Source organism: Erinaceus europaeus, chromosome 11 (genome assembly GCF_950295315.1).
Source record: "Erinaceus europaeus chromosome 11, mEriEur2.1, whole genome shotgun sequence".
Taxonomy (NCBI): domain Eukaryota; kingdom Metazoa; phylum Chordata; class Mammalia; order Eulipotyphla; family Erinaceidae; genus Erinaceus; species Erinaceus europaeus.
The window spans coordinates 116,110,826-116,135,674 of record NC_080172.1 but is presented as its reverse complement, the minus strand read 5'-3'; the positions used below and the strand labels follow the sequence as shown (position 1 = coordinate 116,135,674).

At 52.7% G+C, this 24,849-nt stretch overlaps 3 protein-coding genes across 5 annotated transcripts in view; 1 reads left to right on the top strand and 2 right to left on the bottom strand.

Moving 5' to 3' along the window:
• PADI3 (peptidyl arginine deiminase 3) overlaps window positions 1-2,025 on the bottom strand; it is a 41,514-nt gene extending 39,489 nt beyond the window's left edge. For 2 of the 3 annotated variants that reach the window (XM_060200885.1, XM_007523720.3), the window contains exon 1: window positions 1,881-2,025. In XM_060200885.1, the coding sequence (XP_060056868.1) occupies window positions 1,881-1,972 (92 nt within the window). In that variant the 5' untranslated portion in view covers window positions 1,973-2,025. The remainder of the gene's footprint in view (window positions 1-1,880) is intronic. The other variant, XM_060200886.1, reaches the window with a different exon arrangement.
• ATP13A2 (ATPase cation transporting 13A2) overlaps window positions 1-24,849 on the top strand; it is a 387,527-nt gene that overhangs the window by 22,639 nt on the left and 340,039 nt on the right. The window lies entirely within an intron of this gene.
• PADI1 (peptidyl arginine deiminase 1) overlaps window positions 5,338-24,849 on the bottom strand; it is a 62,000-nt gene continuing 42,488 nt past the window's right edge. The window contains exons 12-16 of the mRNA XM_007523719.2: window positions 18,247-18,391; window positions 17,303-17,396; window positions 12,778-12,857; window positions 11,787-11,912; window positions 5,338-7,116 (exon numbers count right to left, since the gene is read on the bottom strand). Of these exons, the coding sequence (XP_007523781.1) occupies window positions 6,883-7,116; window positions 11,787-11,912; window positions 12,778-12,857; window positions 17,303-17,396; window positions 18,247-18,391 (679 nt within the window). The 3' untranslated portion in view covers window positions 5,338-6,882. The remainder of the gene's footprint in view (window positions 7,117-11,786; window positions 11,913-12,777; window positions 12,858-17,302; window positions 17,397-18,246; window positions 18,392-24,849) is intronic.

Below are 24,849 nucleotides of genomic sequence, written 5' to 3'. Positions count from 1 at the left end.
GCCCAGGGGCCAACTCCACCTCTCCTGGCAGTGTCTGGAGACTTTGGGGGTGACGTGTGCGGGGGTGGGTGGGAGTACACTGTCATTCAGTGAGTGGAATTCAGGGACACTGTTCCGAATCCGTGCATATGAAATATCCCCCATGACAAGGAATCGCTTTGTGGGGCCAGGCAGTGGCACACCCAGTTAAGCACCCATATTACCAAGCTCAAGACCCTGCTCTCCACCTGCAGGGGGGTCTGCTTCTTGAGTGGGGAAGCAGTTTTGCAGGTGTCTTATCTTTCTCCCTCTCTACCTTCCCTCTCAATTTCTCTCTGCCCTTTCCAATAAAAAATTAGAAAAAAATATATTAAAAAAAAAAAGGAATGGGAGCTGGGCAGTAGCGCAGGGGGTTAAGAGCAGGTGGCGCAAAGCGCAAGGACCGGCGTAAGGATCCCGGTTCGAGCCCCTGGCTCCCCACCTGCAGGGGAGTCCCTTCACAGGCGGTGAAGCAGGTCTGCAGGTGTCTGTCTTTCTCTCCCCCTCTCTGTCTTCCCCTCCTCTCTCCATTTCTCTCTGTCCTATCCAACAATAATGACATCAATAACAATGACAATATTAACTACAACAATAAAACAAGGGCAGCAAAAGGGAATAAATAAATACATAATTAATTCATTAATTTTTAAAAAGAAATCACTTTGGCGACAGTGCTGGGGTCCAGAGTCCTGGGCAGAGGACACGGTGGGGACCTGTAAGGTGTACACAGTGATGCCTTCCCACCTTCTGCCCTGCCAGCCCTGTTCCCCTGGCTCCCCAGTTCAGCTGTCCCTGGAGACACTCCCCAAACTAATTAACCAGCTCCTCAGTTTTTCCACCAGCCCAGCTCCTAGCTCTGCCCCAGCTCTTCCTTTGACCCGGCCAAAGAGACGACGGGGTCTCACCTCCAAGCACCAGCTTTAAGGACAGGACCCTGCACAATGAGGCAACGTAATGCCTAGACGCTGAGTAGCTGGAGGAAGCCAGAGCCTTCCTCCTTAAGGAGCAGTTAGCTGAAAGAATGAGGGGCTTGACCAGCAGGTTAAGCACACGTGGCACAAAGCACAAGGACTGGCATTAAGGATCCCGGTTCGAGCCCCTGGCTCCCCACCTGCAGGGGAGTCGCTTCACAGGCGGTGAAGCAGGTCTGCAGGTGTCTGTCTTTCTCTCCCCCTCTCTGTCTTCTCCTCTCTCCATTTCTCTCTGTCCTATCCAACAACAACGACATTAATAACCACAAGAATGTTAAACAACAAGGGCAACAAAATGGAAAATAAATAAATATATATAAAAATAAATATATATATATAAAATTAAAAGAAAAAAAGAAAAAGAAAGAAACTCGGAGGGTTGTTGCCAACGTTAAATTCAAGAGCTGATGTCAAGAGAATGTTTCAGAGCTAAATTCAAGAGAATGTCAAGTGCTGAGAACAGCACCTGGCATGTGGTGAGTGCTATGAGAGTGTACATTATTGGTTACGGAAAAGAAAAAAAAAACACCTTGATGTTCTGTTTTCAGAGTTTATAGACTGGGAGCAGAAGAAAGGAATATAGCTCTTCGTGTCCTTCTGGGCCCACGTAGAACCGGGTCCAGCCTGCAGAACCCTCCAGACAGGCAGGGAAGAGTGGCCAACCCCCCTGGGCCAGAGCTCAGCTGCTAAGACCTCTCTCCCTCCTTTCTTCTCCCATACTTCAAGTCCCCCGGGCTGGGGTCTTTAGGAAACTCAACTGAGAAAGGCCAGGGCCAAAGTTTCCATGGCTGAGTACTGTTTCCAGGTCAAGACTTGGGAGAGGGCAGGCAGAGCCCCGAGAAAGCCCTGCCAAGGGTCAGGCGTGCAAACCCCCAGCCCTCCGGCTCTCACCCATATATGTCCACGAGGGTCTCCACGCCTGCCACACACACGGCGCTGGTGGGGTGCTCCAGGGACACGCGCACGATCCTCGGCATGGACATGTCCTCGGGCTGCACCTGGGCCACGGAACCCAACACTGGCCGCCGCCTCCTGCCAGGTGGCTTTAAAGCCCGCAGCCCCGCCCCTCCCCGCCTCCCTTCCAGAGCTGCTAGTTCATTGGCTCTGACCCTGGGAGCGCACACCCTTCCCGGAGTCCGAGGCTCCTGATTGGCCGGAAGGAAGCCCTCCTTTGCATAGGAACCTGCCGCTCCCACCCCAGCAGCAAGGGGCAAATTTCTCCCTTTAGGCCAACAGGCCCCCCCCCCCAGCCCCAGACCCGGCCAGGGCAAGAGGGTTGCAGAGGTGTGGACATTAGTTCCTTTATCACTTTGCTGGTTCCTTTACCACTTTGCTCAAGCATCTGGCTTATCCCTTTTGCTGCTTTTTCAGAGACAATATACTTTCAAAGGGCTGGAAGCCGTGCTCCCCGGAAAACACACATGGTACAATGCCCAAGTACCAAGGTTCGAACCCTCAGTCCCCACCTACAGGGGTAAGCTTCACGAGCAGTGGAGCAGGCTACACGTGTCTCTCGTTCTCCCTGTCTTTCCCCCCTCTCTCATTCCGTTCCTTCACTTTCATAATTTAAACAACAATAAAAACAAATAACAGAATGCATTTCTATATTTCTTGGGTTTTTTTTTTACTTGTGATTAATAGTGACTTACAAGATTATAAGGTTACAGGGTATAACTCCACACTATACCCACCACCAAAGTTCTGTGCCCTCCTCCTTCTCCTCCCGACGATAAACACTAGATTCTCACAGTCTTAAGAGACAGTTTCTTTTCCAAAAAATAAAAAAAGTTTTTTTAAAATGTGCTTCAGAAAGTCAGGAGCTTTCCTAGCCTTCAGGGAGAGCTGGTGAAATGCAGATTCTTGGGCCCAGACTTTAGTCAGATGTAGCAAGTTAGAAGCCCAGCAGGGCACTGGGATTCTTCACAAGGTTTGAAGCACTTTGAGAAGCACAGGTATTATTATTATTAGTTATTATTATTACTATGATTATTATCACAGATGTTAGAGGAAGCCCGTCTCTCAGTCCTTCTGAGAGTGAGCCCGGGGAAAGCCACTTGCTTGCTCCAGGCCTCCCTCCTCAGTCACTGCAGAGACTAGTATGTAGGTGGTGCTTTAAGATGGAGCTCAGCACTATTTAGGTATGGAGGTGCCGTTACTGTCACATGATGCCGAAAAACCTCTCAGAAGGATAAGTGGTGGAGAAGTCATGCAGACCCCTTGGGAAAGGGGACTTGGAGTCCCAGAGGAGGACAGCTCACTTGTCAGGTGGGGAAACTGAGGGCAGCAGGGGCATCTGGTCACCTGCCACCCCGCGAGCCGGAGTGCTAGGGATGAGAAGGTGCCTTGGATGGGAACTCACACTCCACGGGCACCAGCTGTGTGGCCTGGGGGTGTCCACGCATCTCAGGGCCTGGGTTTCCTCATATGCAGAGAATGTGGCTCATCGCCAGCTGAGGCCCAGATGATAGCAGGACACGCCCTGCCCTGCCCTGCCCTGCCCTGCCTGGGGAAGCCCAGAAGGTGCTGAATACAGGTTTGCTCTCCTCTCCTGAGGCATGCTGACAGTCTGAAATGGGGTGAGGTCCAGCGACTGCTCCCCAGGGCCTATGGCTCTGGATCGCAATGGGGCTCTAAGTCTAGTGTCTCTCCACCCAGGTGTCTGGCAAGGATGTTGTTTCTCATCAAGGCCTGTGGGCCAGTGACAACCCTATCATAAAAGGATCAAAAGCTAAGCGTCAGCTCACAGAGAGCCTCCGACAGCCCCCCGGCCTGCTCAGGAGCTCAGCTGGGCCACAGGTGCAGTGGGTGGGGCTTCTCCCTGGGCACCCACCCTGAACCTCCCTTTGGAAGCAAAGCTCTGTTTTCCCTTCCCCCTGCTGAGAGCAGATTTTCTTTAGAGATTATTTCCCCCACTAGAGCACTGCACAGCTCTGCCTTATGACAGTGCTGGGGATGGAACCTGGGACCTTGGAGCCTCTAACATGAGGCATCACCATTACATGGTCTCCCCCATTCCTTGACAGCAGACTTTAGAAACCTCTGTGGCTCATTCTGACTGAAGTGTTAGTGACAGACAGGCCGGTCCTTTTTGCCTTGTGGTCAACCACGGAAGTGAGTGACAGTCGGGGAAGTGGCACAGTGAATAGGTTTCCAGCTCTCCGAGTTCAATCCCCAGCATCACATATGCTGGAGCAATGTTCTGATTCTCTTTGTCTCCAGTCTCTCATAACTAAATCTTTTAAAAAATTTTATTCACTTACTCAATAGCCAGAAAAAAATTGAGAGGGAAGGGGGAAATGGGAAGAGAGACAGAGAAACATCTGCAGCCCTGCTTCACTGCTCCTGAAACTTTCCCCCGGTAGGTAGGGGGCAGGGGCTTGAACCTGGGTCCTCGCACACTATAATGTGTGTGCTTAACCAGGTGCACCACCGCCTGCCCGCAGTAAATTTTTTTTTTTTTTTCTGCCACCAGGGTAATCACTGGGGATTGGTGTCTGCACTACGAATCCACCGTTCCTGGTAGCCATTTTTTTTCTTTCTTTCTATTTTCATTTGACAGGACAGAGGGAAATTGAGAGGGCCAGAAATATAGAGCCCAGCACTCATGAAGCATTTCCCCTGCAGGTGGGGACTGGCGGCTCGAACCTATGTCCTTGTGCATACTGATCTGTGTGACTAACCGGATGTGCCACCGCCCAGCCCCAGTAAATAAATCTTTTTTAAAAGTAAATAATGTAAGGTTCCCTACGTGCTGTTTGAAGCAGAAGGGAGTGATGGTGAGAGGAGTGATAGTTTCAGGGCTCTAAAGCCAGTCCCCTGAGGCTGGCTACCTTGGCAGCGTTAAGAGTCAGAGATGAAAGGAAGGGATCTTCCACCTCTGTCAGGAGGGCCTTGCCCTGCACCCCACCCCAGAGATGGAGAGATAGTCCAGGGAGAGAAGAGAGATGAAGAGGTGGGGCCCACCTCTGATAGCCATCGCAGCTGGACAGTCAGCCCCACGGTGATGGGCACATGCCAGCCAGCCTGCTGACTCAGCCCTTTGCCTGGCACTGGCCCTGGGGCCTCTCCCAGGCAGAAACGAGCTGCCCACAGCCAGCCAGCAGAAGTTGGGCCAGATAGCTGGTTTTGTGGTGGTGGTTGTGGTGGGGAATGGAAGCAGCCCTCCCCCAGCTCCCCACAGCTGAATAAACAGACGCTAAGGAGTCAGTCACTTGAAGAAATGTATGCTGACGTTTTAATTCATCAGGGAGGGTGACAGCCACCCAGAACATCCCCAGAGGAGGCAGCAGGGCCCCCTCCCCACACACCCCAGAAGCAATCTGGAGTTCCCCCGCCACTCTGGGTGGAGTGCCCACCCCCAGCCTCTTCCCCCTCTCCGCAATGCCCCCTTCCCCTCCCACCACACACTCTGGGGGGTGGGGGTTGGCCTCTGAAGAGCTTCCTTCTCCTCTTGGCTCAGTCACAGCTTCATCGTGATTAGAAGCAGAAAGCGCACTTGGGATTCCCTCCTGGAACCTTCTGGAAGAAGGGCATTCAGGCACTCTGCCTGCCACCTTCAACAGAAGTGGTCTCATTCCCTTCCTGCCCTGTGTTGGGCTCTGTGCAAGCTCTGACCCTCAAGTTTGCTATAGTGAAAAGGGTTTAATAGGAGCTGGGGCTGGGTCTCCCTCAGGGGCACTGAATGCCCAGAAGGTGGAGGCCCAGGTCCCAGAGCCCCTGAGGCAGCTCCACAGGCCCTGTGGGAGGGGGACGGGATGACCTCCTTCTGCTCCCACCTGTCTGGGGCAGGGACCCTCTCTGGCCTTGCTCCCACCAGGCCTGCCTTGCCATGCGCCTCTCAGCCTCGCCTTCCCTTCCACAGGAGGGAGGTGACACACGTAGGTCAGGACGGCCTCAGGGGCTTACTCATGGTGAAACCCAAGCTACCTGCAGGGTCTCCCGGCTGAGGGAGACCAGACCGGAGAGCCTTCCCCTCCCACTGCTGGCAGCACCAAGGGGAGTAATTAAAGACTATTAAAGGGAATTAGACCCCACCTGCAGAGATAACCCAGTGCCCGCCCCACCCTCCTCTACCATCTGGGCCCCCACCCCTACTTCATCTGCATCAGCGACCCCTCACCCCCACCCCAGTGTGGAGTCTGGAATCACAAGACAGAAACCCCAGGAAGCCAGAGCCAGACCCCAGGCTCCCCTGCACTGGCTTGGCCTCTTCAGCGTGTCCTCTCAGGCCTGGTTTGGCCTCTCAGCTATTTTTTTTTTAAACAGGAAGCAGCCAATGCTCCTAATTAAAGGCTTTCCAAGCAGTAACAAGGCTCCTTCTGGAACAGAGTCAGGTATTAGAGGGGTTTTGTTGCCGTTTCTGTTTTAGAACTAGCCCTCAGGAGTTTTCCTGGCCTTGTTTGTTTATGTCAGTACGACCAAGGTCACAGCCCTCAGGGGATCCCCTGCTGGAGAAGCCCCACCCACCCAGCCACCCACCCCACTTCCTGGTGTTTCAGGAGCACAGCCTGGAGCCCTGGCCTCAGCCCCCTCCAGAGCTGGTGCCAAAGGAGTTTCAGAAGGGGGGGGGAGCCAGAATCCAAAGAGGACACCCCCTGCCACCCTTGAACTTGCTAGGCCGCTGATCTCTTCCAGAAACTCTGGGCGGGCGCCGTGGACCAGGAACTGGAGAAGGAAAGACAAGAGCAGTCTCTCGGGTGTGGGGTGCAGGTGTGTGCTGTCTGTCTGTCCCAATGCCCACAGTCCTGCTGCTGTCCAGGCACTTGGGGTGGGGGCAGTGCCTCAGGCTCCCCCAAGAGGATGGAAACTTGACGGCAACTTCTCTCCCCCCCAACCCCCTCCTGGAGGAGCTCCCTGCCAGGTGGCCAGAGAGGCTGGGCACAGAGGGTGTTTCTCAGGGCACCATGTTCCACCACTTGAAGGGAAAGGGCTTCCTGCGCACGTTGGTGCCACAGTGAATCTCCCCGAGCAGCTGGTGGTAGAACATATAGTCGTCGATGAAGATGCAGTGGAGGCCCAGCGGCTCCAGCAGGGAGCGCACCTTCTCCTCCAGGCAACAGCGGCCATTGATGACGGGCCCGAAGGGCTTGGGGATGCCGAGGTACTTGCCCAAGACCACCATGTTGACCTGGAGAAGAGAGAAGACAAGGGGTGACTGGGGGCCCTATCCGGGACTCTGGCTCTGCCAGACCCGTCCCCGGGAGGTGTCGTCTCCTTGTCAGCATCCCTGGGCTTCCAGGCCTGGTGCTCACCCAACAACAAGGATCTAGCAGATTCCTGGATGGAAGTAAAGGTGGATGGCAGATGGGGTGTTGGCAGACAGCTCACGTGGCAGAGCACATGTCACACTGTGGGACTATGTGAAAGCTTGGTAGAGCTTAGGGGAGCTCTCCCATCCTTGGATGGAGGTCTGGAAAGACACCCCACTTGTTAGCCTCTCTCCTCATAGAGATGAGCCAGGAGGGAAAAGTCTCCCAGACTCGGTTTCTCCTTGTTAGTCTCTCAAGCTCACAGAAAGCCTTCAGGCCTCTCACGCTTAGTTCTCCCTGCTAGCAGCAGGCCAAATACTCACTCAAAGTTCACACATCCACTTCACCTTTTGATCATAAAGGAGAACACACTCTATCATACACCCCTGCCAGCACCAGGCAGTGAGACCCCATATTCTATTTCCTTGTGCCCTTTGATATCTGTGATTCTCATCAAGCTTTGTTTTTCTTCTTCTCTCCCTCACCTTACAGGTTTAACCCCTATGCCTTTGGATAATTAACTCGCCTGCATCGCGGAGACTAACCATTTTGACCTGTATGTATCTCGTCAATTCTTGTCATACCAGCCCCCTACCATGGGGGTAAGCTGACCTTTAAGAAACCTGTCATTTCTGACATATGTGAAAAATGTTCTTTGTTTAACTCAGTATAAGAGCCTGTACCCTTCTGCAAATAAACAGATGTTCGTACCAGAATGTTCCCCGATGCCTCTTTCTAATTCACACAGCCACTAGAGCTGGTGAGGGAGGGTCAGAGGCTTACCCCCACCCCCCAGTTGGAGCCACTCCATGTGAGCCCCAGCACTACCCTACGCAGGGCTTGGGTTCAGAGCTCTAGCACCACGTGAGAACACCATACATGGAACCTGGGGGGGGGGGTTTACGAATGGTGGAGTGATGTAGTGGTATCTCTCCTTCTTTCCCTCTACCTCTCTCTCTCTTTCTGTGTGTGTGTGTGTGTGTGTGTGTGTGTGTGTGTGTGTGTGTATGTCTGGCTAGGGGGCTTCAACAGTGGGAAGGAAAAGTCCCCCCCACCCCACACACAGGATCTGGAAGCTTCTCAGAGGAGTTTCAGTTTGCTGTCTAGAGGGCCTGCCTGGAGGGAGCTGCGGGACCATCTCAGGGCTAATGGGCTGCCCTGAGGTCAGTCCCATGGCCTTGACCTTGAACTACCTGACCATGAAAGGGTCAGAACAAACTGGGCTGGAGTGGATCAGCGGGACAGAGGCAGGGGCAGAAACCAGGAGCCAGACTGAGGTGCAGGGCCTAAAGAGACCTAGGGCTCATCCGCTCACTCACTGGGTGACAAGCAAGGGGGCTGAGTGAATGCTCCCCAAGGGCCCTTCCAAGGGAGACATGCTGGGACCCTTAACCAGAGCCCTGGCTGACACTGGGAGGTGCTCACAGAAAGGTGTGTATTGAGGAGACACTTCCACCAGCTGTGGGCAAGACCACCATCTCAGGACTGATCAAGGTCACAGGCCTCTTCAATACACCTGCAGCCAGAGCTGAGGTGACTTCTAAACACAGTGGCCACACACAGTTGCAAACACTTAAAGCAGAAGGTCCATCCCTGGCCACACAAGCCACACTCCAATTTTTGGTGCCTACCAGCGACCTGGAGATACTTAGTGCACAGAGGGAGAACATTCCAACCCTCTGAGAAAGTTCTAACAGAAGCACCACCCGTGTACAGCGCCCTCAGCCTGGCCAGTTTGGACCCCGAGGGCATTTTGGATTGTCACAGACAAGGTGATTTTGCTGGGGCCGGTGGTGGTTCACCTGTTTGAGAGCATACAACATTACATGACTTGGAGTCCCTGGTCCCCACCTGCAGGGGAAAAGCAGTGCTACCAGTGTCTCTCGGTCTCTCTTCCTCTCTGTCTCCTCCTTCCCTCTCAATTTCTGGCTGTCTCTATCCAATAAATAAATAAAGATGATACAAAAAAATTAAAGAGAGAGAGAAGGTGCTGCTGCTGACATCCTCTGGGCAGGGGTCAGAGAACAGCACATGCCCAAAGGTGCACAGGACAGCCCACTACACAGAAGGGTTCTTCAGCTGTGGACATCAAGGGAGTCGAGGTTGGGAAGCCCTCCCTTAGAAGTCCCTGTGAGGACCCCACGGCAGGAGTCAGGAATGAGTACAGAGGGGTAAGGGGCACCATGCAGACCCCAGGACCACTCCCTTCCAGCCCTTGGTTTGCCCGGGGATAGAGATTCTAGTTTAATGCCCTGAGCTGAAGAAAGAGGGTCTCCTGTGCCAGGGAACAGCTCCTTATGGCCACAGGACCCAACACCCCGTCCCCAGGGGTCAAGGGGCACGTGGGCTGGGCTGGTGCAGATGGTATTGCCCAGCCCCCACCCAGGCTGCCCTGGTGAGCTCACATCTGCCCAGCCACCCCCCTCAGGCTGCTCTGGTGAGCTCACATCTGCCCCTCAGGCTGCTCTGGTGAGCTCACATCTGCCCCCCCAGGCTGCCCTGGTGAGCTCACATCTGCCACCCCCCCAGGCTGCTCTGGTGAGCTCACATCTGCCCCCCCCAGGCTGCACTGGTGAACTCACATCTGCCCCCCCCCCCCCCCGGCTGCCCTGGTGAGCTCACATCTGCCCCCCCCCAGGCTGCTCTGGTGAGCTCACACCTGCCCCCCCCCCAGGCTGCCCTGGTGAGCTCACATTTGCCCCCCCCCCAGCTGCCCTGGTGAGCTCACATCTGCCCCCCCCCCAGGCTGCTCTGGTGAGCTCACATCTGCCCCCCCCCCCAGGCTGCTCTGGTGAGCTCACACCTGCCCCCCCCAGGCTGCTCTGGTGAGCTCACACCTGCCCCCCCCAGGCTGCCCTGGTGAGCTCACACCTGCCCCCCCCAGGCTGCCCTGGTGAGCTCACATCTGCCCCCCCCAGGCTGCACTGGTGAGCTCACATCTGCCCCCCCCTGGCTGCCCTGGTGAGCTCACATCTGCCCCCCCCCCCCCCCCCCCCCCGGCTGCCCTGGTGAGCTCACATCTGCACATCTACCTGTCAGCTGCCTGAGCTCCTGGCCGCCAGGAGGCAGCCACGTCTGCCCTGCCTGCCCCACACAGGGGTTCCCCTGGGGGCAGTTATCAGGTACCAGGATACAGAGCAGAGCCTGTGTGAGTGCAGGACAACCGGGGCCAGGAGGTGGCTCCCCCACTCAGTGCACAGTCAACCTGTGTGAGGCCCCAGCTCAGGACCCCTACCCACCATCTGGGATCCAGGCAAAGCGGGAAGCTTTGTGAATGGTGGAGCTAGGCTGTGGTGTCCCTCCTTTGCTCTCTGTCTCCCCCACCCATACACATTTCTATCTATGACGGAAAGGGAATAAAAAAGAAAGTTCACTGAGTGTGATGGGATGTTCCTACAAAGTACCCATGGAAGAGAGAAAGAATGGAAGGAAGAAAGAAAAAGAAAGAGAGAAAAAGTGGAAGAGAAAGAAAGGAGGAAGGGGAGAGAGAGGAAGGAAGGAAGGAAGGAAGGAAGGGAGGAAGGAAGGAAAGAAGGAAGGGAGGAAGGGAGGAAGGTAAGTCTGCAGCACTGGAGCCCAGAAGCACTCCTCCTGTTCCCACTATTCCCTTTCCCTTGTGGGGTGGCCTGGGAACAGCAACCTAGATGTCCCCTCACTAGAAGTCAGGGACACCCTGCCCCTCTTGCCATCAAAATCGCCCTGGTCGAGATGCTCTGGACGAGATCTTCCCAGCCTCCGCAGAGGAACAAGCCCTGGAAGACGAGCCCCCACAGAACACGCGCTCGCCACGCATGAGGACCTGGGTCGAACCTGGGTTCAGCTTCCCTACAGGGGACCCCTGGCGAAGCTCTATGGGTGTCAGGCAGGTGCTGTGGTATCTCCTCCCTGTCCCTCTTTCTCCCTGACTCTTTCTGATTGAAAAATGAAAGAAAGAATGTTTGCCAAGAGTGGTAAACACATGCAAGCACCAGACCCCAATGGCAACAAAATTAACAAAAACCACAATGAAAGAACACAGGCAAGGGGGTGGAGGAGGCAGCATAAGGGTTCTACAAAAAGACTTCCATACCAGAGGCTCTGAGGTCCCGGGTTCAACCCCCAGCACCACTATAAGCAGAGCTGAGCAGAGCTCTGGGATCTCTGTATCTCTCACTTTAATTTTTTAAAAAAATTGTTTTTTAGGCAGCAGAGTCCACAAGGGCCCCCGCAGCCGCTGTGCCAATCTGCCCAGTGACAGGGATTTCTCTCTTACTGTTTTTATTTATTTTTATTAAATATTTTATTTATTATTATTGGATAAATACTAAGAGAGAAATGGAGCGGGAAGGGAGAGATAGAGAGGCAGAGAGAGAGACACCTGCAACACAGATTCACCACTTGTGAAGCTTTCCCCCTGCAGGTGGGGGCCGGGGGCTTGGACCTGGGTCCCCGAGCTCTGTAACATGTGCGCTCAACCGGGTGCCCCGCTGCCGACTCCTCTGAACCCCCAGCTGATCCCTGCCAGGACCCTGGGGCTGGGGGACACACGCCTTCCCTCTGAGGCGCTCACCATGTCAGGGAAGAAGGCTTCCGCATGCCCGTCCTTCAGGGAGAAGAGCTGGGGGATGTCCACGATGTCTCGCTCCGTCAGCCCCAGCTCCCGCTTCAGTACCTCCCGGTTCCAGTCGATGCATTTCTGGGGCAGGGGAAAGAGGTGACGAGTCCAGGAGTGAGGAATGAAGGTGCTCACACCACCCAGCGCCTGCTTTGTGGGCCCTGGCAGCCAGCCCTAAGCTCCTGCGGTCCCCCAGCCGCCTTCCGCCATTGTCACCCCTGATGGAGGACATGGAGACCCATTTGAGGTGCCCCAGGACAACACGGGGTTAGGAGGTTTAGACCCCATTAGCGCCCTGGCGTCTGGACCCAGGCAGCTTCTGGTCCCCAAAGAGCTAGCTGCCACACTGCACTGCCCAGCCAGCTTGGGGCTTCTGTTCCTGCCTTTCTACGGTGGGCGGTGGGGGGTTGCCGGGAATGTGCCTGGCACCGGTTTCCAGAAATCAAGAGTCTCCCTCCCTCTGAGACTGGGTCACTGAGCAGGGGGCTCTGTGCCAGGCCCGGCCCGAGCTCCTGCCATTGTGGGGCTGTGGGAGGCACCAGGAGGAAGCTGAAGGGTGACCTCTGTCTGAGAAGCCCTGCCCCTCCCTGAGACATCCTTCCACTCCTGCCCCCCAACCCCCTACCCCCCCACCCCCCGGCGCCCAGCCAGCCCTGTCTCCCCACTGCCTGCTTCTTCATCACACCAGATGCTCCCTCGGTGAGAAGCCAACTCTGCTGAGGCAGAAACCCATCATTTCCCCGGAGCAGAGGAAAGGCTACCTCTCAGGGCTTGGGAGCTCCCCGGGGGCATGACTGCGCCTCCTCCACTGGACCATGACTTCCCCCACCCACGGATTTCAGGACTGAAACTTGATGCCCGCCCCCGGCAGGGCTCTGGTCTTCCTTCCTGTGGAGGGTGGGGGAGCCTAGGAGCAGGCAACAGTACCCACCCCATACATACACACCTGTGCATAGTTACTGTCACTCTTGAGATGTCTGTCCCCAAGCATGTCGTTGATGCTTCTCTTCACTTTGTGCCTCAGCCCTGCACGAGAGAGAAGATGGGTGTAGACCCCAGGAGCAGTGCCTGAGGCTGTGTCAGAGGTCGGAGTCAGGAGGGAGCAAGCCAGACTGATACCCAGATGGGACCAGGTTCCCGGTGCCAAGAAGCCTCCGTGGATGACTGCAGACTCCCGTGGGAAGGGCCTGATAATGACAGTCTAGCTCCCATCACTGCACGCCCACCATGCTCCAGGCCCCCTACCAAATTCAAGATTAACTTATAGAGTAATGGTGGCAGTTAATTATCACCGTTCAGTGCCAGGAAATGGAAGCGGGGAACTGGGTGTTCGGAAAGCAGCCTGGAACTCACAGCCCACAAGTGGTAAGACCAGCACTTGAACCCTGTTCACACTGAAGGCCATGTTTCTTCCCTTCTGACTCATGCAGGCAAGAATAGTAAGGCCTGGCACCTGGCACACATGTTCCCATGTGCAAGGACCCAGGTTCAAGCCCCCACTCCCCACCTGCAGGGGGTCTGTTTTATGAGCAGTGAAGCAGGCCTGCAGGTGTCTCTCTTTCTCTTTCCCTCTCTATCTTCCTCTCCCCTCTCAGCTTCTCTCTGTCCTGTCAAATAAAAAGGAAAAGGAAAAATGGTTGCTAGGAGCAGTGGATTAGTCATGTAGTTACCTAGCCCTAGGAATAGCCCTGGTGGCAAAATAATAATAATAATAAATAGATAGATAAATGAATACTTTTAAAATGTAATTATTTTTCTTTTTTAAAAATTGTGATTTTTTTTAAGATAGCAGGGGTATAATTCCACATTGTTCCCATCACCAGGGTTCTGTGTCCCCATCCCCCTCAAGAAGAAACTGCAGTGGTTCTCCCCAGGTCACAGATATGGGTTGATTATATATCTATGTCTATAGATCCCAATTTCATTCACTTCTATGGCCCTGCCTTTACTTCCCAAGTCACACCTGCACACATATTACTTGTGAGTGTTCTTCCTTTTCCCTCTTCTCTCCCAGACAAGCAAAACGGGGCCTGACTTCCGCTGGTGTTTTCTAAATCTGTTCCCCTTTCAATGATGGCATAAAAACAAAGATTTGGGGTGAGAACAATTTGAGGTCCAGTGGAATTGGGGTCCAGAGCCCTCTGGTCATCTTCCCCTATCATTTATTTCCTCCTGGAGTATGGACTCAAACTCTTTATGGGGAGCAGAAGGTGGAAGGTCTGGCTTCTGTCATGGCTTCTCCGCTGGACATGGGTGTTGGCAGGTGGATCCACACCCCCAGCCTGTTTCTGTCTTTCCCTAGTGGGGCAGGGCTCTGGGGAGGGGACATTCCGGGACATATTAGTGAGGTCGTCTGCCCACGGAAGTCAGAATGAAATACTTTCAAGGAAAGGCTTGTTTAGACAAGAGGCTGGGAGTTAATTAGCCTCTAAGCCTTGATTTCTTTATCTGTAAGATGGGGACAATGATAATACTGCCCACCTCATGGCATTGTTGAAGCATTAAATACGTTCAGTCTGTAGACAGAGATCGGGGAGTCAATTCAGCAGGTACAGCGCCCACATAGCCACACTCTCAGTTTTGAGCCCCACCACCACATAGGAAGTTTCATAGCAACAAGGGAAGCCCCAGTCCTGTGCTGTCTCTCTCCCCCATCCCTTTGCCTCCCCATCTGAATAAAACATGTCACCTGGGAGGGTAAAATTGCTCCTGTGCGAGGCCCCAGATCCAATCAATAAATACACACTGTCATAGGTGCTAAAGAGAGCCGCCCAGATCCTCAGAGAGCCTGTCCAGCCCTGGAGAGCCTGTCCAGGTCCACAGATGAGTCCTGACCCCACCCCCCAAAAGGCTTTTTTTTCCTACTAGGGTTACCACTGGGGCTCAGTGCTGGCACTGTGACACCACTGTTCCTGGCAGCATTATTATTCTTGCTATTACTATTGTTGTTGTTATTATTATTATTGTTATTTGATAAGACAGAAACTGACAGGGGAGAGGGAGAGAGAAGGCCAAACAGTGGCGCACCTGGTTAAATGTGCACATAGCATTGTACAGGTTCGAGCCCCTGGTCCCCATCTGCAGGGAGAAAGCTTCACAAGTGGCAAAGCAAGGCTGCAGGTGTCTCTCTGTCTCTTTGCCTCTCTCTACCCCCGTCTCAATTTCTCCCCATCTCTATGCCAGAATAAATAAAGCAAGGATAAAAAAGAGAGAGGGAGAGAGAGAGGCCTGCAGTACTTGCATCCCTACTTGTCAAGCACCCCTGCAGGTGGGGACAGGGAGCTTGAACCCAGGTCCTTGCACAGGGTAATGTGTGAGCTCAACCAGTTACATCACTGCCCGGCCGTTACCCTCCCATTCTTAAGCCCCCAGCCCTGCTGCCTGCCGCACAGCCTGTGGAAGCCCTGACTCTGTGTTGGGCCTCAGTTTCACCCTGTAAGAGGGAGTGGAGGGGGAGGGAAATCAGATACCCTAACTGTCCCATGTTGCTGGAGAATAATCTGGAGATTTGTCAGAACACTGCCCAACAGGCCCTCTCCTGGGGATACAGCAGGGAAAACAAAAATGCTTCTTCACAAAGACCTCCGCACCCCTGTGTTCAGAGCAGCACCGTTTGTGATAGAGAGGCCCACTTAGAAGCAGCCCAGATGCCCAATGCATGACAGGTAAGTGGCTACGAAAGTTGAGGGACACATGCCCAGTGCAATGCTGTGCAGCTGTGAGGAAGAACGAGGTCGAGAGTCGGGCGGGCAGTGGTGCAAGGACCGGTGTAAGGATCCTGGTTCGAGCCCCCAGCTCCCCACCTGCAAGGGAGTCGCTTCACAGGCGGTGAAGCAGGTCTGCAGGTGTCTGTCTTTCTCTCCCCCTCTGTCTTCACCTCCTCTCTCCATTTCTCTCTATCCTATCCAACAATAACGACATCAATAACAACAATAAGAGCAAAAAACAAACAAACAAAAAAAAACAAGGACAACAAAAGGGAAAATAAAGTTATTAAAAATAAGAAAAAAAAAACAAAACATTTAAAAGAAAGAAAGAGGGACTGGGTGGTGGCGCACCTGGTTGAGCGCACATGTTACAGTGCGCAAGGACCAGGGTTCAAGCCCCCAGTCCCCACCTGCAGGGGGAAAGCTTCACAAGTGGTGAAGCAGGGCTGCAGGTGTCTCTCTGTCTCTCTCCTTCTCTAACCTCCCCTTCCTCTAGATTTCTGACTGTCTCTATCCAATAAATAAATAAAAATAATGAAAAAAATTTAATTAAAAGATGCTACTAAGGAAAAACTTGGATTGGGTTTGGTATATTGCGTCAAAGCAAAGGACTCTGGACAAGGAGGGGAAAGGATGGGATGAAGGGACCCTGGGGGCCTGTGTGTCCCTTAGACACCTAGCAACGGATGATGAAAGTCATGCTTATATGTTTAAGACTAAATATGAAGAGACATGGGCCCTGGGTCAGATCCATGGGGTTTACAGCTAACGGTATTTATATACTTTCTCCATATTTGGGAACTACTCTGCCCTGATCCAGATTTCTAGTCCTGTTCTCAATTCTGACACCATCTCCCCAGACAATAGGTTTAGCCCACCTGCATGTTAGCTGTCAGGCTCAGGCAAAAATTAGTAAAGTCACGGGCCCCTTGGAATATACCTAAAATAGACTTCCTAGCTCCTTCCAACATGAAGACCCCTAATCTCACCTGCTCTATTCTTACCTTTAGGATCCTGATTATTAAACAATTTGTTCTGTTTTATATCTCAGTGCTTTTCAGCCACCAAGTTGCAGACGTTACCATGCCGCCAACCTGACTTCCCTGGGCAGACGACCTCGCCAATATGTCCTGGAACCCCACCTCCCCAGAGCCCTGCCCCACTAGGGAAAGACAGAAACAGGCTGGGGGTATAGATCCACCTGCCAACACCCATGTCCAGTGGAGAAGCAATGATAGAAGCCAGAACTCCCACCTTCAACTCCCCATAAAGATCCTGGGTCCATATTCCCACAGGGATAAAGAATAGGGGAGCTTCCAGTGGAGGGGATGGGATGCAGAACTCTGGTGGTGGGAACTGTGTGGACTTGTACCCCTCTTATCCTATAATCTTATCAATCATTATTAAATCACTAATACAATTTAAGAAAAAGACTAGACTGTAACCCCCCAATAAAAAATAAATTTTTAAAAAAGGAAGTCAGATACTCTAGAGCTGTGCCCAGGGCAGACTGGCATGAGTGCCCACAGCTTCTTGCTCTTTTCCTCTCCTGCTGTGTGTAATCAGGCACTGCCTGCACTGCCTAGGTGGTCACCCCCTTTCATCAGCCTGGGGCAGTGCTGTGAGCTCTTCACTTCCTGCCAAGGCCCCTGCTGGGAGCTCAGAACAGAGCACAGCCAAGGGAGGCCTCAGTAAGGCCCAGGGTGAGTGCACGGCAAGAGGGCTGGGCCCCTTGGGGTGATCGGGCAGGGGAGGGGCACCCACCGTCAAACTGGGCCGCCTCCCCGTGGCCTTCTTCTTTCTTCTCCTGGAACAGTTTGAGGCAGGCGCTGGGACTGGCCAGGAGCAGCCGGAAGCCCTGACACAGGGAGGGAGAAGGGCTTAGAGGACAGGTGTTCCCTGATAAGAGACCCCTAACTCAGAAGGGACCTGAGTTCAGAGGCCGGGCCCTGCTGGCACCCCACAAAGCACCCTCAATCTCACCCACCAGCTGCCAAAAAAAACCCCCAAAAAATCCTTCACTAATTTCCTGTGTCCTCCAAGCTGGTCCTTACCTTGAGGCCTTTGTCCTGGACCTTCCCCTGCCTTGAGCCCACCCCTACCCCCATAGCTGCTGAGAAGCTCAAGAAAGCACAGGTCACACAGAAATGTTCCTTGTGGGGCTGCTGTGGCTCTCTGCAAGCCAGGCCCTGCCCGGTCACCTCTGCCGGGTGGTGGACCAAGTGGCCGGCACGCAGATCTGCATACCTATACCACCTGCAGGCTAGCTGACCTCCAGGCCTCGGTCTTCTCCTCTGTGGAATGGAGGCAGACAGGACAGCGCCCACCTCCAGCAGTGACAGAGGTGTTCAGGGCAACCTGTCCGCCTGCACGAGCTCAGCGAAGGGGATGACTTACTAGTCGTCTGATCCTGGGTCTTGGCCGAGGAGTTCGGATGAGAACATGAGTATGTGTGCCCTTCTCACCTGAGCTCTGCCCTCCTCCAGGAAGCCCTCCTGTATATATGCCACCTAGCTCAAGGGTAACTCTGCTCTATCCTGGTCTGTCAGGTGGGGAAGGGGCAGGGCGTGCGTGTGTGTGTGTGTGTGTGTGTGTGTGTGTGTGTGCGTGTGTGCGTGTGTGTGTGCGTGTGTGTGTGCGTGTGCGTGTGCGTGTGTGTGTGTGTGGCGGGCTGGGGTGGGGTCCAGGTGGGAGGAGAGAGGACGCACCTTCTGGTCAGAGGTGGGCACGAAGCTCAAGAACTCGTCCACGTGACCCACGGAGAGCCAGTCCGAGTAGAGCTCCACGGGGGCCTGCACCTGCTGGGCCTGCAGGAAGTCACGCACCACCCTGGCCATGCGCCGGCCGGCAGACCTGCAGGCGAGGGAGAGAGCGGGTCCCACGGTGCTGGCTGCATACTGCTCCCCACCCCAACCCCGCTCTTCCGGATCCAAGCCTCATGACAACTCCGGAAACAGGTCTGTTTTGTTCCCCAGTTCCCATTCTCTGCCTCCAGGGATGCTCCAAAGCTCACTGTCCATCCTGACGATTATCCCCTGACCATCGGGCCCTCCCTCACCCCAAAACACCCTTCCCTGGGCAGGAAGGTCTTGTCTGTCCTCCTCCACTTGTTTAAGGGAACTAGAAGGGGGGGAGCAGCATAGTAGTTATGCAAAAAACCTGTGCAAGGATCCTGGTTCGAGCCCCCCGGCTCCCTACCTGCAAGGGGATAGCTTTGCAGACAAGGGGATACTTGCAGACAAGCTAAAGCAGGTCTGCAAGTATCTCTCTTTCTCTCTCCCTCTCTATCTACCCTCTCCTCTCAATTTCTCTCTGTCCTATCCAATAAAAATGAGAAAAATGGCCACCAGGAGCAGTGGATTCGTAGTGCTGGCACCAAGCCCCAGCAATAACCCTGGAGGCAAATAAATGAATGAAAAGAAGGGAGGAAGGGGAAGAGGAGGAGCAGTGGGGTGCTGCAGGGAGAGGAGGAGGAACAAGAATGACCGGAAATCCCTCACTCACATCCAAGGCTCAGGGAAGTTGCCTCCTTGCACAAGGCAATCAGCTCTTTGTTAGAAAGCTGACCAGGAGGGAGTTGGGCGGTGGCGCAGCGGGTTAAGCGCACATGGCACAAAGCGCAAGGACCGGCATAAGGATCCCGGTTCGAGCCCCCGGCTCCCCACCTGCAGGGGAGTCGCTTCCCAGGCGGTGAAGCAGGTCTGCAGGTGTCTGTCTTTCTCTCCCCCTCTCTGTCTTCCCCTCCTCTCTGCATTTCTCTCTGTCCTATCCAACAATGATGACAACAATAATAACTACAACAATAAAACCCAACAAAAGGGAATAATTTTTTTTTTTTTAAAAGAAATCTGACCAGGACCTGGGGCTTCCCAAAGTTGGGAGCTGGACACCCCAGGGGTCAGATGCTGTTTTGTGTGTATGGACGGCAACCTGTACAAACTGAGTGTCCCCGAGTCTCCAGCATCTCGGCGACTTTAAGGACATGGGACTGGCCTTCAGACCAGCATCTTAGCTCATCCCCCAAGACAACTGCAGTGAGTTCATGTTCAGTACGGACCTTGCCTGCAAGAGCTCCTGGAATGAGGTCAGGGAGTTTTCAAACCATATCTATCCCCTCCCCGACACACACTCACACACACACTCACACATACACACACACTCACACACACACACTCACACTCACACACACACACACACACACTCACACTCACACACACACACACTTACACTCACACACACTCACACACACTCACACTCACACACACTCACACACACACTCACACACACACTCACACTCACACACACACACTCACACACACACACTCACATATACACACACACACTCACACACTCACACACACACACACACACTCACACACTCACTCACACACACACACACACACACACTATTTTATTACATAGGACAGAGAGAAATTGAGATGGGGAGAGACAAGAGACGCCTGCAGACCTGCTTCACCACCTGTGCACGACTCCAGGGTCCTCATGCCACTCTCTGTTAGCAGAGGGGGGAGCTGAGGTGACCTGGCACAGGGGAGAGCACGTGGAAGCTGGGCACAGGGCAGTCAGTCCCCCGGCTGTCTGCGAGGGCCTGGTCTCGGGCTGCCACAGGCCCGGCCATGCCACTTCGTCCTGGGGGAGGCAGTGAGGTCTGGAAGGTCTCAGAGGGCACTTCCTGTCTTTGACCAGCACAGTCACGCTCTGTCTACATGGAGGGTTTTCCAATGTGCTTTCCCAGAAAGAGATAGAGAGCATTCCTGGCCTCGCTCACGTAGCTGACGGATACATTAGCTGAGGAGACAACGTTCCTGTCTACTGTGACTGTGATCCTGCTTGTGGCTGAGATTGTGATTGTGGTTGTGATTGATTGTGATTGTGATTGTGACTGAGAGTGTGATTGTAACTGAGACTGTGATTGTGATTGTGGTTGTGATTGACTGTGATTGTGATTGAGACTGTGATTGTGCCTGTGACTGTGATTGTCATTGTGATTGTGACTGAGATTGTGATTGTGATTGTGGTTGTGACTGAGATTGTGATTGTGACTGAGATTGTGATTGTGGTTGTGACTGAGATTGTGGTTGTGGTTGTGGTTGTGGTTGTGGTTGTGGTTGTGATTGTGACTGAGACTGTGATTGTGACTGAGACTGTGATTGTAACTGAGACTGTGATTGTGATTGTGATTGTGATTGTGACTGTGATTGTGATTGTGACTGAGATTGTGATTGTGGTTGTGATTGATTGTGATTGTGATTGTGACTAAGACTGTGATTGTGATTGAGGTTGTGATTGTGACTGAGATTGTGATTGTGGTTGTGATTGATTGTGATTGTGATTGTGATGAGGGGGGTGTTTTGAGGTCTCGGAACATTCAAAACAATTTCCACATACATCAGTGGCAACTGAGTTCCCAAGCACTGAAATAACAACAATAACAATTTGTTAGAAAAGTCATGACAAATCCCTCCATGTTTTTCTATACAGAATTGTCTCGTGGCTTTTCCAACAACCCAGTAACAACAACAGTGATCAGATCACGAAGGGAAGTGATCTTCTACTCTGGGTAGCTAGCAGAGGACACCTGTGTTAGGACCCAACCGGCCTGCACCCCCTCCTCCAGGAGGTCTGCTTCCAACAGCCCAGCTGAGACCTCCTCCTCCTCCTGTTCCTCCTCCTCCTCCTGTTCCTCCTCCTCCTCTCCCTCCCCTCCTCCTCCTCTCCCTCCCCCTCCTCTTCCTCTTCCCCCTCCCCCTCCCCATCCTCCTCTCCTCCTCCCCCCAGTCGGTCACCACCTGTTGGTCAGCACCAACACCCCCTCACTCTGGGGACTCCACCCACTTGCTGGCTTCTCTGCTTCCCCTGGTTCCTGTGCTAGCTTTTAAATATGCCAGGCATGAAATAAATTATTTTTAAAAAATAAATAAAAATAAATAATAATAATATGCCAGGTAATGTTCCTGCTCTGGACAAAAACACTTATATCTCCACGTCTCTCACCGTAAATACAAAGTCCACGGCACCCCCACCAGTCCTCAGGGCTCCCCTGCCCCCACCTCCTGTCACTCTTCCTCCCCTGCCTCAGTTCCAGCCAGGTTGGCGGCCTGCTGTCTCTCAAACACAACAGATACATTCCTGCCTCAGGACTTTTGTACACGCCTCTCTCTCTCTCTCCCCCCCCCTCATATTTATTTATTTATTACTGGATAGAAACAGAGAGAAATTGAGAAGGGTGGGAGAGATAGAGACGAAACGAGACATGAGATACATGCAGCCCTGCTTACATCACTTGTGAAGCTTTCCCCCTGCAGCTGAGAACCAGGGGCTTGAACTCGGGTCCTTGAGCCCTGTAATATGTGCGCCCAACCAGGTGTGCCACCGCCTGGCCCTACATGCTGTTCTCTCTACCTGGCGTCATCACTGTTCCTTAGGTTTCCATGACTCATGTCCTCACTTCCTTCAGGCTTAATTCAAATGTCACCTTCTGTCTCTGTGAAGGCTTTGCAAGTGATAACAACCCTTTATCCCCTCCCCACACACACCCCTTCCCAACTCTGTTTTCTCCACAACATTTGTAACACTTGATAGCTTGTTTACTGCCTGACATTTCACTACAATGTAAGGTCTGGAGGGGCTAGGATTTCTGTCTACACTCATGCTGGATCCCTGGCACGGCTTAGAGGTTGGATGTCGGTTGGTGCTCATGCGTTTAGACAGCTGTGTGTCCATGTCCTGTCCTCTGTGACCTGCCACAACCAGGACACCTGCTAGGCGGTCACACAGAGCAACACTGATTCCATGTGGGAGACAAGGTAGTGGAAAGCATTTTCTTTCTATTTCTGTTATTTTAGCATTGTGCTGGCAAGTTTTAAAAGTCTCCTGTGGGGAGTCGGGCAGTAGCGCAGCAGGTTAAGTGCACAGGGCACAAAGCACAAGGACGGGTCTCAGGATCCCGGTTCGAGCCCCCAGCTCCCCACTTGCAGGGGAGTCACTTCACAAGTGGCGAAGTGGGTCTGCAGGTGTCTGTCTTTCTCTCCCCCTCTCTGTCTTCCCCTTTCTCTCTCCATTTCTCTCTGTCCTATCCAACAATGATGACATCAATAACAGCAGTGATAACTACAACAACAATGAAAAACAACAAGGGCAACAAAAGGGAAAATAAATACATATAAAAATCTTAAAAAATAAAAATTAAAAAAATAGGTCTCCTCTGGAAAAAAAAAACAGTGAGATGGGGAGAAGAATTAGATTTTAGAAATTGTTCAAGAGTCCACTGGCATAAAGACCCCTAGTTTCATCTGCCTTATTCCTACCTTTGGGCTCCTGTTGGTTAAACAAATTATCCTGCTTTATATCTTACCACCTTTCAGCCACCAAGTTGCAACTGCTACCGTGATACCATCCTGACTTCTCTGGACAGACAACCTCACCAATATGTCCCGGAATGTCCCCTCCCCAGAGCCCTGCCCTACTAGGGACAGACAGAGACAGGCTGGGGGTGTGGATCCACCTGCCAACACCCACGTCCAGCAGAGAAGCAATGACAGAAGCCAGAGCTCCCACCTCCTGCTCCCCATAAGGAATTTGGGTCCATGCTCCCAGAGGGGGAGCACTGACAAGAGGAAAATGCCCAGCAGACTCTGGACTCCAACTCCATCAGGACCCAGAGAGAGAAAAGGGAAAAAGGAGGGGCATTTGGATGTAGTGACAGGTGTAGGTGTGACTTGGAAAGGAAGAGAAGATGGGGCCATAGGGGGAAATGGGCAAATCTATATAAATACAGACGGATGGTTGTAGAAATAATAGTCAGCCCGTGTCTGCAACCTTAGGAGAACTTCTGGAGCTTCCAGTGAAGGAACTGGGGGCACAGTGGTGGTGGGAATGGTGCAGAGTTGTAGCCCTCTTAGCTTGTAATCTTTTAAGTCAATATTAAATCACTAATAAAATTTAGTGATAATTAAAAGAGAGAGAGAGAATAGGAAAGTTTGCAATGATGGGAGCACAGAAGGCTGGTGGTAAGAACTGGGTGGAATTGTATTACAATCCTATTAATCATTATTAAAACACTAATAAGATTTTTTTTAAAGAGTCAAGTGGCAGGAGTCAGAAAGGTAAAAGGTAGAGTCCCATGAAGGAACTCAGTCCTCAGGGGACGGACAGACAACTCCAGCCTTAGCAGACATTGGCCCGGCTCTCTGATTTCATCAGAACCACCACCAGGAGGCAGAATTGTCCCAAGATCATTTCAGAGCAGGTTGCCTGAGGATCCCACAGCACAGGGCCCTCTCTGGGTTTCCGTTCTGCCTTTGTGACTTCGGTTTCCATTACTTGAATCTAACTGCGGTCCCAATATAGTAAGAGCCATTCGATTTTTGTTTTGTTTTATTTCTAGGGAGACAGAAAAGGCAGACAGGCAAAGAGATAGAGCGGCAGAGGAGACCACACACGGCAGCAGAGGTTCCTTCAGTGCGATGGGGGCCGGACTCAAACTTGGGTCATGCACTTGCCCATCGTAAGAAAGAAGCAGGGCCCCCGGGTGGTGGTGCATCTGGTAAAGCGTAAACATCAACCTCCGTGCTCAAGGACGCAGTTCAAGTCCCCGGTCCCCCTGCCTGCACTTGGTGAAGTAGGTAGCAGGTTTTTCTCTCTCCCTCTCTCTCCCCTCATCTTTTCTTCCATCTCTCTCTGCCTCTATTATAATAAAAATCGAAAGAAAAAAAGAGGGGGAAACGGCTACCAAGAGTGGCAACTTCGTTATGCATACACCATGCCCCAGAAATAGAAAGACAAGAAAAAAGAAGGGGCCAGGAAGTGGTGCGCTCAGTTAAGCGCACACAGTATGAAGCACAGACCCGCACAAGGATCCTGGTTCGAGCCCTCGACTCCCCTCCTGCAGGGGGGACGCTTCATAAGCAGTGAACAGGTCTGCAGGTGTCTCTTTTTCTCTCCTTCTCTAGCTCCCTCTCCTCTATCAATTTCCCTCTGTCCTGTCCAATAAAGCGGGAAAAAATGGCCCTTCGGAAGCAGTGCATTTGTGGTGCTGGCACCGAGCCCAATCAATAACCCTGGAGGAAAAAAAGAAAAAGAAAGGAAGAAAGAAAGAAAAGAAAGAGGACATAGTCACATAAGTTTCATTATATTTCTTCTATTTTTAGTTATTGTTTTTTTCTCTCTTTTTGTATATATTTTCCCTTTTGTTGCCCTTATTGTTTTTCCATTGTTGTTGTAGTTATTATTGTTGTTATTGATGTCGTCGTTGTTAGATAGGACAGAGAGAAATGGAGAGAGGAGGGAAA